This window comes from Rhinopithecus bieti, unplaced genomic scaffold (genome assembly GCF_001698545.2).
Source record: "Rhinopithecus bieti isolate Rb0 unplaced genomic scaffold, ASM169854v2 scaffold_28066, whole genome shotgun sequence".
Classification (NCBI taxonomy): Eukaryota; Metazoa; Chordata; class Mammalia; order Primates; family Cercopithecidae; genus Rhinopithecus; species Rhinopithecus bieti.
This window is the reverse complement of record NW_016813021.1, coordinates 963,476-976,211: the sequence shown is the minus strand read 5'-3', so window position 1 is coordinate 976,211 and position 12,736 is coordinate 963,476. Positions and strand designations below refer to the sequence as shown.

General features: G+C 42.2%; 2 protein-coding genes across 2 annotated transcripts in view; both read right to left on the bottom strand.

The window, feature by feature from the left end:
* LOC108512301 (transcription initiation factor TFIID subunit 2-like) overlaps nt 1–4,207 on the bottom strand; it is a 40,422-nt gene extending 36,215 nt beyond the window's left edge. The window contains exons 1-2 of the mRNA XM_017847516.1: nt 3,620–4,207; nt 2,828–2,882 (exon numbers count right to left, since the gene is read on the bottom strand). Of these exons, the coding sequence (XP_017703005.1) occupies nt 2,828–2,882; nt 3,620–3,702 (138 nt within the window). The 5' untranslated portion in view covers nt 3,703–4,207. The remainder of the gene's footprint in view (nt 1–2,827; nt 2,883–3,619) is intronic.
* Nucleotides 4,208–5,403: 1,196 nt separating this feature from the next.
* Nucleotides 5,404–12,736, bottom strand: part of DSCC1 (DNA replication and sister chromatid cohesion 1) — a 21,809-nt gene continuing 14,476 nt past the window's right edge. Inside the window, exons 8-9 of the mRNA XM_017847597.1 lie at nt 10,078–10,226; nt 5,404–6,482 (exon numbers count right to left, since the gene is read on the bottom strand). Coding sequence (XP_017703086.1) covers nt 6,374–6,482; nt 10,078–10,226 — 258 coding nt within the window. The 3' untranslated portion in view covers nt 5,404–6,373. The remainder of the gene's footprint in view (nt 6,483–10,077; nt 10,227–12,736) is intronic.

The window sequence follows — 12,736 nt, the reverse complement described above, 5'->3', positions numbered from 1 at the left end:
AAAAAAAAAAAAAAAAAAAAAAAAATTAAAGCTTTGCTATACAATACGGACAAGAATCACATCTGAAATCTAGCGGATTTTCTGAAATGCCTCTCAGATCCCCCCTAACAGTCCTAAGCAACAGAAACTGCAACAACCCAATAAAGACATGAACAGCAGTGAATGTCCTAAAGAAACAAGGGGCTAGGTCATCCCAACAGAAATGTCAGCAGAAGGAAAAGGAAACACCAAAGGAGTCGAGAAATAAAGCAGTGTATATCAACTTCGGCCATGCTACCAGCTAAGGGAAGCAGGGACTGTTACAATTTAGTTTTATACTATTTCTTTCAACCACTTTTCTTTCCATTATCTTGCATAAAAGACGCTAGAGGTAACTAATATTTTAGGTGGGAACAGGGCTGAACTGTCATCTCTCAACACTAACAGAATAATTCAGGGGTTAGCAAACTCTCTCTAAAAGGGCCAGATAGAAGTATTTTAGGCTTTGTGGGTCACACAGTCTGTGTTAGCTACTCACCTCTGCCAGTGTAGCTCCCAAACCTCCATAGTCAATATATACATAAATGGGGATGGCTGTGTTCAAGTCACAATTCACTGAAAAAATAAGTAGTCAGCCATTGCCAACTCTTTCAGTGGCTCATAGAACTTTGTACGTTCCCCACGGTAGGAGCATTAGCTTTTCATCTCAACCAAAGACAATAGTGGATGTGTTGGGGTTAAAAAGACTGTTCTGATTATTCTCCTTTTGCCCCTCCTGATCTGCTCTGTATGCTACTCAATACCCTGAGTTTCATTAACTGGGCTCTACCCTTCTAGATGTTGGTCCAACAGTTTCCACAAAAAGGAAACTGGAAAGCAGAAGGAAAGCAAGTTTATATTAATTACCCCAGATTCCTTTCTGCCAGGCTGCAGGTAAGCAGTAGCTTCATTCTTCTATTAAAAGACACAGGTCCTACAAGGTAACTCTTTCCATGGCTACAGTAGGTTCTAGTAACTTCCCCTTCCCTTTGTTGTTTCAGGCCTAGAAGTGGCAACTGTTCCTCACTGTTAATAGCTCAGAGGGTTCCTCCACCTCATGTTGGTTTCTGTTAACTCTGTTCTAAATAGTCCATTCATTTCCCTCGATTAGCATATATATGTGCCATTTACTTCCGGCCAAGATCCTAACCCACACAACATCCCACCAAAGTTTCCAACAGGAAACTTAAGTCATCCACAACCCCTTTATAGCAGTCCTGAAAAAGTCATGTGCAACTTCTGTCTATTGATTCCTGTGGGACAACACAGGTGGAAGGGGGAATGACAGATGTAAAGAAAGTGCATCGAACTCTTATCTTTTGCCAACTTTATGCCCTTAAGAAAGTTACTTAACCTCCATTCTTTTAGCTGCCTCAGCTAATGTCTTAATCCTAATATGAGCATTAAAATATTATCTACCTCACAGGGTAATTATGAAGATTAAGTGAGTTAATACACATTAACCTTAGAAGATACCTTACATATACTAATGACTAAATATATGTTCACTAATTCAATCATGTCAACTCTATTTCAATTCCATTTTCACGAAGGCTATCTTCATTTAGGACTTCACCATTTCTCCCCTAGATTACTGAAGTAACCTCTGAACTAGACTCCCTAATTCCCTTGTGTTTCCTACCCAATTCATACAACATAATACAACTCAAGTATCCTACTATAAGATACAAGGTACATAACTTAGGGAAGACTGCATGAGAAATTCCATAAATGAGGAGACTAGATTTAATAAACCTTTTAGGAACATTACAAATCTAAGATTCTATGACTCTTATGAAAAGTGACATTTTTTATCTATTCAGCTTATCCTAAGTAAACATGTACATACATGGGTAACAAATCTGACAGAGAAGTTGATACCATCACTCAAGGAAAACCAGCTCTCATTAATATTTTAGTCTATGTAATAAAGGTAGCCCTAAGAAAGTAAATTAAATAAATACTTGAGTTTTCAGCCAGGTGCAGTGGTTCATGCCTGTAATCCCAGCATTTTGGGAGGCAGAGGCAGGTGAATCACTTAGGTCAGGAGTTCGAGACCAGCCTGGCAAACATGGAGAAACTCTGACTCCACTAAAAATACAAAAATAAGTTGGGCGTGGTCGTGCACACCTGTAATTCAAGCTACTTGGGAGGCTGAGGTCGGAGAACTACTTGAACCCAGGAGGTGGAGGTTGCAGTAAGCCAAGATCACAGCACTGCATTCCAGCCTGGGTGACAGAGCGAGACTGTCTCAAACAAACAAACAAACAAAAAACTTGAGTGTTCAAGCTTTTTCCTAAAATTGATTATATCAGCAATTAATACATCTAAATTGTGTCGGAGGGTGGGGGGAGGTAGAGGGTTTCTAGATCTCAAATTCTCTATCTAAAACTTCATTACAAAGCAACATCACGTAGTCAAGAAGCAAAAGTGGCCTCTTAGAAGCCAAGTCAGTGAGTGTATTAATCAAATTTTTTTCATAGAAGAAATGTCGCTATGGGCTTATACTTGTTTCATGCACAATTATAAAATGCTTCGCTATACAGGCTTTCACATTATACACCAGATAAAGAGGAATAAAATTTTAATTAGGAAATTGAAAAAAAAGGAAAGGGAGAATTTGGGAGGCAATAGGTATTAGTAGAAGGACCATGGAACTTGTAATCATATAGACCCTAATTTTAATTCTTACCTATTCTTGAAACACAATTATCTGGAAGACTATAAACTTTCTAAGTACTGTGAGGGGTGGATTGTTACTCTTTATAGTGAACTTGTTACTGTTTATAATTGTTGAGAATAAACTTACCACAACAGATTTTCTCTGGAAATTTATGTTGTTGATGCAGACGACCTGATGGGTTGTATATTAACAAATATAAAAAGAAAATTAGGAAGAAATAATTTTTATCATTAAAGTATAATTCTATCCACGTATATATTAGGTCTATGTTCTAAGTAATTCAAACTTACATGTCAATATTTCATTTTAAAACTCTACGAATTGGGGCCTGGTGCAGTGGCTCACACGCCTGTAATCCTAGCACTTTGGGAGGCCGAGGCAAGCAGATCACGAGGTCAGGAGTTCGAGCCCAGCCTGGCCAAGAGAGTGAAACCCAGTCTCTACTGAAAATACAAAAGTTAGCCGGGCATCGTGGCACATGCCTGTAATCCCGGCTACTCAGGAGGCTGAGCTAGGAGAAAAGCTTGAGCCCGGGAGGTGGTGGCTGCAGTGAGCCGAGATCGCGTCGCTGCACTCCAGCCTGGGCGACAGAGAGAGACTCCATCTAAAAAAATTAAAAATTAAAAAAAAAAAAAAACCTCTACCAATTGGGACAATTTTTTAAAATTTAGCAACAGTCACGAAAACAGATTTTACAGAAATACAATCTAGTACTTAGAAAAAAACTTAACCAGCAACGGGAATTAAATTTGCTGAATAACACTGTCATTCAAAACATTTTTACCTTACAAACACCATTTCCATCACAGTGAGTAAATTCTAGTTTCCCAGGCCCACCAGGTCAATTTCAAGCAATCACAAAATGTAATTAATGGCAACAAAACCAAAAGGAAGGAAGGGAAATGAAAAAATACTTATAATTTATATGGCCTTGGGCTTTCAAAGCCCTTGTCTCCTTTCTTCCTGTTCATTCTGGCGGGCTCTACACCAGTCAGCGGCATGAAGTGGTTCCGCGGAGCTTGACTTGGCTTCCCAGTGGGATACAGGGCATTACTGGTCTTCGGCACCTCACACTCCCCGCTACCCTGCGGTCCCCAAAAGTCACGTCTCGCAGCCGGCCGGTCCCCAGGGGAGCGAACTGAAGGGTCGCTGCCCGCCTCAACCTCGCTCCTTCGACTAGCTCCTAGAAGCCGCCGTCAATAAGCTTCTGTCACAGAGATGCTCCTCTCCGCAAGTGCTCAAAGCAACCATCGGCCGACATCTTGTCTGAAACCTCTGACCTCCGACGTCAGCGGAAGTGGAACGGCGGCGGGGGTAGAACTACGAAGTCTTGTCAATGGGCAGGGCTTGCGATTTTCGCCTGTGCCTTATCGTAAAAAATTGTTAAAATTTAGGAAAGCGAAGAAACTATTTGGTGGATGAAGCGAGAACAGCAGCAACAAAAGGAGGGAAGGTAGTTTTCTAGTACACGCATATTAAGAAGAATGGAGGACAAAGTTTGCGAAGAGCCAGGTATAAATAGGCTGGGGCAGGGTGCTAGTAACCGGGCGGGGTGGGGTGGTGGGAAGTCTCCCTAAATCAGGAGGAGGTGCGTGCCTCTGGCTTGCTGTGTCAACAGACACACTGGGTCCGGTGATTTAAGCTCTAAAATACGTGATTAGACTGCAGGTAGTCTAAATGTCAAAACTCCAGCACTCCAGAGCTCTCACTAGGCACTGCTGCCTTAGTATTTATTTTAAAATATAGATGACAAGGCTAGGTGCAGTGGCTCACTCCTGTAATCCCAAAACTTTGGGGGGCCGAGGCGGGCCGATCATTTGAGGTCAGGAGTTCGAGACCAGCCTGACCAACATGGTGAAACCCCGTCTCAACTAAAAATTATACAAAATTAGCTGGGCGTGGTAGCACGCCTGTATTCCCAGCTACTTGGGAGGCTGAGGCAGAATTGCTTGAACCAGGGAGACTTAAGTTGCAGTGAGCCGAGATCCTTCCACTGCACTCCAGCCTGGGCGACAGAGCCGAGACTGTCTCAGGAAAAAAAAAAAAAAGAAAAAGAATAAAATATAGACTACAGGCCAGGCGTGGTGGCTCACGCCTGTAATCCCAGCACTTTGGGAAGCCGAGGCAGGTGTATCACTTGAGGTCAGGAGTTCGAGACCAGCCTGGCCAACATGGTGAAAACCCGTCTCTACTAAAAACTATACAAAATTAGCTGGGCGTGGTGCATGCCTGTAATCCTAGCTACTTGGGAGGCTGAGGCAGGAGAATTGCTTGAACCCAGGAGACGTAAGTTGCAGTGAGCTGGGATCGTTCCACTGCACTCTAGCCTGGGCGACAGAGCCGAGACTATCTCAGGAAAATAAAGAAAAAGAATAAAATATAGACCAGAGACCAGGCGTGGTGGCTCATGCCTGTAATTCCAGCACTTTGGGAAGCCGAGGCAGGCGTATCACTTGAGGTCAGGAGTTCAAGACCAGCCTGGCCAACATGGTGAAAACCCGTCTCTACTAAAAATACACAAATTAGCCCTGCGTCGTGGCGTGCGCCTGTATTCCCAGCTACTCGGGAGGGTGAGGCATCAGAATCACCTGAACTTGGGAAGCTGAGTTTGCAGTGAGCTGAGATCATGCCACTGCACTCCAGCCTGGGTGACAAAGTGAGACTCCGTCTCAAAATAAATAAATAAATAGACTACACGTCGATATATAGACTGTGTGTATATATATATCATAATCCATATAAATGCAGAAACATTTATTGAAAGACATTTCAAAGCCATCGTGTTTGTATTTCATGTTCATGACAATAAAAACTTGAAAACTTCAGTAACAGTTAAACCTTGTTTAATTAATTATGGAGTATCCATTAACAGTTTTGAAGCTTGGACCATTTAACCTTGGCCTGTACCCGCTCCAACTGTCCTGGTGACCAGTTCATTAGCTAAGTTAAAATTAATTTGAACTTTGATCTAAACCAAAACAAATCAGGAAAATAAAGCTATAAAGGAACTTTAGCAAGCATTCCAAAACCAACTAGAAATTACTTGAAATTTTCGAGTGAGCACTGCCTGTGCCAGTATTCTTCATTATAGGATTATAAACCCATTTTTTCCCCCAAAGTGCATGTCTACGCCAGGCAGAGGAGTAATTATTCAGCCAATTTCATGGATGTAAACAACAAATATAAATAACTGATAGCACCTAGTGGCTTCCAGTTTGGGTAGAAGGCTAAAAGTAGAGGGGAACTCACTCACTTGAGAAATGATATTTAAGTGAATAAAGAATTATCTTCTGTGAAACTATTACTGTTTAGTTCTCTAGAAAACTTAAAATGTATTAATGATTAGAACATCAAATCCTAAAGAAAGAAATGACATTTTAAAAATAAAAAGCCAAACTTTAAGTAAATCACAGAGACCTCAGACATAATATAGGAAACAATACTTTCTTTTGTCCTTGTTTACACTGTGTACATAGTACAAATGTAATTTGAAAGCTACATCCTATAACATTTAAGAAATAACAACAGTAGTTTCAAAATGCTTAACATGAGGAGGAAAATGCCTTAGAACACTAGGTTTTTAAAAGTCAGATATAAAAGTACAAGTTATTTTTCTTGTATCCAGCAACTTGATAAAGCAGCTTGAGTCCCAAAGAAAAGACTGTTGTTCTTTTAAGAAATGGGTCTTCTCGAATTATAAACTTTAACACCATTTTGCATCGAAGAACGAGAATATTTAGTGAGTAATGCACCTATGGTTTGCTTCTCTCCACACAAATCTCTGTAGGAACAATAAAAAAAAAAAAAAAAATGAATATTTTAGGGAACATATTATGATACAGTATTATGTACTTATTTTATCTCTCTCTCCCTGAATCTGTCTTCTCAACAAACATAAGTGTAGGTGTTTGTAGGAGAGATAGGGTGGTGAGTGGTTCTAAGTTTTAATTAAATTAAGTACATCACATGTATTATCTCGGCCGGGCGCGGTGGCTCAAGCCTGTAATCCCAGCACTTTGGGAGGCCGAGACAGGCGGATCACGAGGTCAGGAGATTGAGACCATCCTGGCTAACCCGGTGAAACCCCGTCTCTACTAAAAAAATACAAAAAACTAGCCGGGCGAGGTGGCGGGCGCCTGTAGTCCCAGCTACTCGGGAGGCTGAGGCAGGAGAATGGCGTAAACCCGGGAGGCGGAGCTTGCAATGAGCTGAGATCCAGCCACTGCACTCCAGCCTGGGCAACAGAGCAAGACTCCGTCTCAAAAAACAAAAACAAAACATGTATTATCTCATTTAACCCACACAATAAAAGTAGGAGTAGGCCAGGTGGGTGGCTCATGCCTGTAATCCCAGCACTTTGGGAGGCCGATGTGGGCAGATCACAAGGTCAGGAGATCAAGAACAGCCTGGCCAACATAGTGAAACCCCGTCTCTACTAAAAAGAGAAAAAAAAATAGCAGGGTGTGGTGGCGGGTGCCTGTAATTCCAGCTGCTTGGGAGGCTGGGGCAGGAGAATTGCTTCAACCCAGGAGGCAGAGGTTGCAGTGAGCGGAGATCGCGCCACTACACTCCAGCCCGGGCGACAGTGTGAGACTCCGTCTCAAAAAAAACAAAAAAAAAGCAAAAAACAAAAACTAGGAGTAATGTATTATTTAACCCTATATTAGATGTGAGGAACTATGGCTCAGACAAGTAATAAATGACAGAGTCAAATTCTGCCACCAGGTTTATATAACTTCAAAGTCTATGCTATTTCTATTATATCACACAGCCTCTAAATTAGAAATACAAGCAGTAGTGAGGCCTATACAGCAGGGCCTAGAGTCAGAGAACCTGGATACAAGGTACCTGTGTGAACTTGTCTAGGTTACCAATGCTTCCTGAACTTTGGTTTCCTCTTCTGTACCTCAAAGAGAAGATTATGACTGGAACATAATGAGGAGAGGGAGGAATAGGAGGACATGAGCTGGAGAAGGGGCAACAGCTAGATCATGTAGAACCTTGAAGCACAGGGAAAAAGAATTGTGACTTAATTCTACATGTAATGGGAAGATTACATAATTAAAACAGAGTGTTTTAATTAATGGAAAAGTACAATGTGATCTAAGTTTTAAATAATGGAGGTGGCTGGGCACGGTAGTTCACGCCTGTAATCCCACCACTTTAGGAGGCGAAGGTGGGCAGATTACTTGAGGTCAGGAGTTTGAGACCAGCCGGGCCAACATGGTGAAACCTTGTCTCTACTAAAAACACAAAAATTAGCCGGGTACAGTGGCGCACGCCAGTAGTCCCAGCTACTCGGAAGGCTACGGCAGGAGAATCGCTTGAACTCAGGAGGCAGAGGTTGCAGTGAGCCAAGATCACACCACTGCACTCCATCCTGGGCAACAGAGTGAGACTCTGTCTCAAATAAATAAATAAATAAATAAAGGAGCCAATGAGTTGATGATTATGGAAGCTGAGCAGTAGATATATGGAGGTTTCATTATATTGTCACTTTTGAATATTTAAATAGTATAAGAAGGAGAAAGGGGAAGGGGGCAAAAATAGAACAGGGAGAGCAATTCAGAGGCAGGTACAAGATGATCCATCAGGGTTTGCTCATAGTTTGAACCAGAAGGTAGGGGAAGGAAAGGACAGCGATGATTCCTAGACTTTGATTTAAGTAACTGGATTAGTAGTGGTGCTGTGAACTGTGATGATGAAGTGGGGTAAGGACGAGGGAGAAGCAACGGTTCTGTTATGAACATGTTAAGCTTGAAATTCCTATTGGATATCCAACTGGAAAGGTGAATTAGGCAACTAGATATAGGAATCTGAACCTCAGGGAAAAGGGCAAGTATGAAGATGAAATTAGGAAGTCATTAAATTTGTTTCCAGGCCTAGATGAGGGCACCAAAGGAAAAGTATAAACAAGAGAAGATGGCCAAAAAATAGACCTGGAGCACTCCAATATTTAAACATTGAGAAGAAAAGGGAGATATCAACAAAAGAGATGGTTTTCTCCACTCTCATCCAATGAAGAGGGGAGAAATTTGTGTTTCAAGTAGGAGGAAGCAGACACTGTCAAATAGGGCTAAGTCAAGTAATCAAGGACAAATGATTAAGCATTGAGTGTAGAAAGACGGATGTCATTGGATTAAGAAGATGTCATTGGGTAAAGGAAAGAATGGGAGGTGAAAAGCATAGAGTGAGTATAGGAAACTTGTAAAAGGCATTTTCTTATGAAGGAGAGCAAAGGACATGGGGTCTAATAGGTTGCTATTGTTGTCTTTTAAGATGGGCAATATTACAGAATTTTGTATGCTGGTGGGGTTGATCCAGAAGAGGAAGACATTAATAACACGAGGGGTGAAAGGGGTAACCCGAGGATCCAAGTCTTTAAGAAGGCAGAGGAGATGGACCTACTGCAGAAGGACTGGCCTTAGGAGCATGGAAAATTCATACACTACACAGGACTGCAAAGGAAGTTGGTGTACACATGAGGAGGTTGGCCGATTTGGCAGTGGGAAAGAAGGTTGTTCTGGCCTCACTGCTTCTATGTTCTGAAACAAATAAGATCATAAAAGGAAACAGAGGGTACTGCTGGTATGAAAAAGGAAAAGAAGATGTAGAAGAAGCTCCAAGGGTAGAGAAGTTCCATGAGGAAATCATGCCCGGCGAGGGGCCGTTCTAAGTACCACTAGGTTCTTAAGCAAGACTGGCAGCTTCATTGTGTAGTATTCTCCAGAAAGTTGTAGCTGGCCACGTGTAGGCACAGAGTAAGCAGAAAGTTGGGTTTAATCTTTTTAGCGTTTTGCCAGACAGATATGGCAAGAGGGAGAGAGGGCCACAGGAGTAAAGTGTAGACAGTAAGAGCTAAGAAGATTGGCCACGGAATTCGAGCTGGGTAAAGAGAAGAAAGAACACCTGAGAGGTGTGACGCAGTGACAAAGCTGTAGTGTTAGTTGATTTCAAGCATTAGGGGACTCAAGATTTTGTAAGAAGTGACTTTGGGGCTAACGTGTTCTACTGCAATCTGGTCTCTCCCAAAATGTTAAATAAAGTAAGGCATGAGGTGGCAATCAGAGAGGGGTGTTGGCCTTAGAGTCATAGTGGGATATGTATTTTGTCCCTCAAAAGGGACAGTTTTCCAGGAATGAGAGCAAAGAAGTGATTTTAGAAGCAATAGTGAGGAACAGAGATAACACATATTCTACCTCCAGAAGCAGTAATTGTGGAGGACAGAGAAGACAGCCACCACCTAAGAGTTTCTAGGGAAGCAGTATCCTCAGGGAATACTCAAGAAAATTGTGTTCCAATCATAAATCTAAAATGCTGTGCCACTCACCGTAAAAAGAACAACCCTCAAAATCCGTCTTTAATAAATTACTTACTGAATATATGGGGCAATATCTTCTTCTGTCCACTTCTCCCTTAGAGAGAAAAGGCTATTAAAACGTTCCTGATTATCCTCAGGTAAATCATCTACTTTCAGCAAAGATATGATTTCTGGTCTCGAGTGTCTATCCACCAGCGCTAAACCCTACAAGAAATGAGAAGAAACACAGCAGTTAAAGTAATGTTGTAATGTTTAAACATGACTCATTCTTTTACCTTTAGGTTTAGCTTAGCTCAAGATATTCAAATTGTCAGCTACATGGAATTTAAACTATCCAGAGATTTACAATAGCCTTTTTCATACAAAGAGCTCCTTTAAGCAGTGACTTCTTTCCTCCTCTGCAATCTGGCTTCTACCACCAGCAGTTTATCAAGACAGCTCTGGTTCTAAAGGTCACCAGTAACCTGTCATTGCCAAATCCAGTGGGCCCTTTTCTTGGATTCATCGTGTTAGCCTTCTATTTTCTTTTTGAGACAGAGTCTTGCTCTGTCACCTAGGCTGGAGTGCAGTGGCGCAGTCTTGGCTCACTGCATCCTCTGCCTCCTGGGTTCAAGAGAGTCTCCTGACTCCACCTCCTGAGTAGCTGTGACTACAGGTACATGCCACCACGTCCAACTAATTTTTATATTTTTAGTAAAGAAGGGGTTTCACCATGTAGGTCAGGCTGGTCTTGAACTCCTGGCCTCAAGTGATCCACCCTCCTCAGCCTCCCAAAGTGCTGGGATTACAGGTGTGAGCCACTGTGCCCAGTCCCTAGCCCTCTATTTTCTTTGTTACTGTTGATTACTCCTTCTTCTTTAAATCTCTCTCCATCCCTGACATCACAGTCTTATTTTCCTTATAACTTGATGTTGTAGCTCCCTGAGGCTTCCATCCCAACCACTCTACTTGCTTCACTGTCACTCTACTGAGTAACCTCATCTAAACCTGTAGCCTAAGCCACCACTTACTTGCTAATGACTATAATATTTATATCTTCAGCTCAGATGTCTCTTTTGAGTCCCAGACCTCTGTATCCAAATCTATACATGAACTCGTTTATCATCCACACCTGCTCTAGTTCCACTATCCTAGGAAAACAGGAAACCTAGGCATCAGCTTTGATTCCATTAGTCAAACCCCACACCTATGTGGTCACTAAAGTCTATATAATAGATGTTAAGACTTCAGGATTCCTCTATCCATTCCCCCATTACCTATCTCCTTGGCCAGTACTCTCTTAGTTGGGAACATATGTGTTGACAGCCTGCACAGTAATCCTTTTTCAAATCTAACCAACCTTCCATCTGTCCATCTTCTTTACTGTCATAGTATTCTTTTCAAAAGGCCAAACTGATGAGTTCCTGATGAGGTAACCCCTCTAACTAATGTCACTCAGTGGCCTCAAAGAGCTTTCTAGATAGAATTGAAATTCCTTAGTGCAGTCCACAGTGTCCTTACCTCACAAGCATCCTTTACTCCAGCCCATGCATCCCTACAACAGTGCCTCAGTTTTTATTTGCCCCCCAACTTTGACCATGCTGTCTCAGATTTCCACCTCTGGCCTTCCTTCCATCTAGAGAGCAACAGTTCATCTTTCCACTCAGCAGCTAAAACGTCTATTCCTTCAGAAAGTCACCCGTGATTGACCAGTCTGATAGGTAAGCCCCTTTTCTTTGCTCTCATAACATCGTGTGCACGCCTTTCCCATGGCGTAGATCACTCTGCATTGTAAGAACAGATTTATGCATGTAATATGTGTCCATCCCCCATTGCGAGTCCCCAGGCTAAGCACCATGATGACACCTTGTATGACATTTTCTCCTGAGCACCTAGCATGGTGCCTCGACATAAAACTCCATAAATACCAAGCAAATCTTTACATTTAACTAACGGAATATTTACCGAGTATATGCCACATGCCAGGCAGTATGCTACATACTAGCAAGCAACAGCAAACAAAATGCCATCAAAGTAGAGAGTGGTGAACCACATAAACATTTTTCCAAGCTAAGAGGAGAGTGCCATGAAGGAAAGCATAGCATGCTATTGAAGAGTAAAACCAGAGGCCTTTGCTTCAAGAGGAGAATGAAGGCTTCCTTGATGAAGTGACTCAAAGATGAGCAGGAGGTGACCAGATGAAATTAGAATATCATTCTAGAACAAAAAGCTTTGTTTGAAGGTCCTAAGGTAGGTGAGAGCTTGATGATCTTGAAAACCTGAAAGAGGGTTGGTATGCAGTGAGCAGAAGGGAAAGTAGCCAGAGATGAAGCTATGAAGGTGATCCTGAAAGGCCTTTATAGGCCAAGACATGAATTCTGAATTTTTTTTATCTTGAGTACAATAGGCAACCATTAAACTGATTTAAGGCCAGGTGCAGTGGCTCACACCTATAATCCCAGCACTTTGGGAGGCCAAGGTGGGCGAATCACCTGAGGTCAGGAGTTCGAGACCAGCCTGACCAACATGGCGAAACCCTGTCTCTACCAAACATACAAAAATTAGCTGGGTGTGGTGGTGGGTGCCTGTAATTCCAGCTACTTGGGCGCCTGAGGCAGGAGAATCCCTGGAACCCAGGAGGTGGGGGTTGCAATGAGCCGAGATTGAGCCACTGTACTCCAGCCTGGGTGACAGAATGAGACTCAGTCTCAAAAATAAATAAATAAATAAATAAA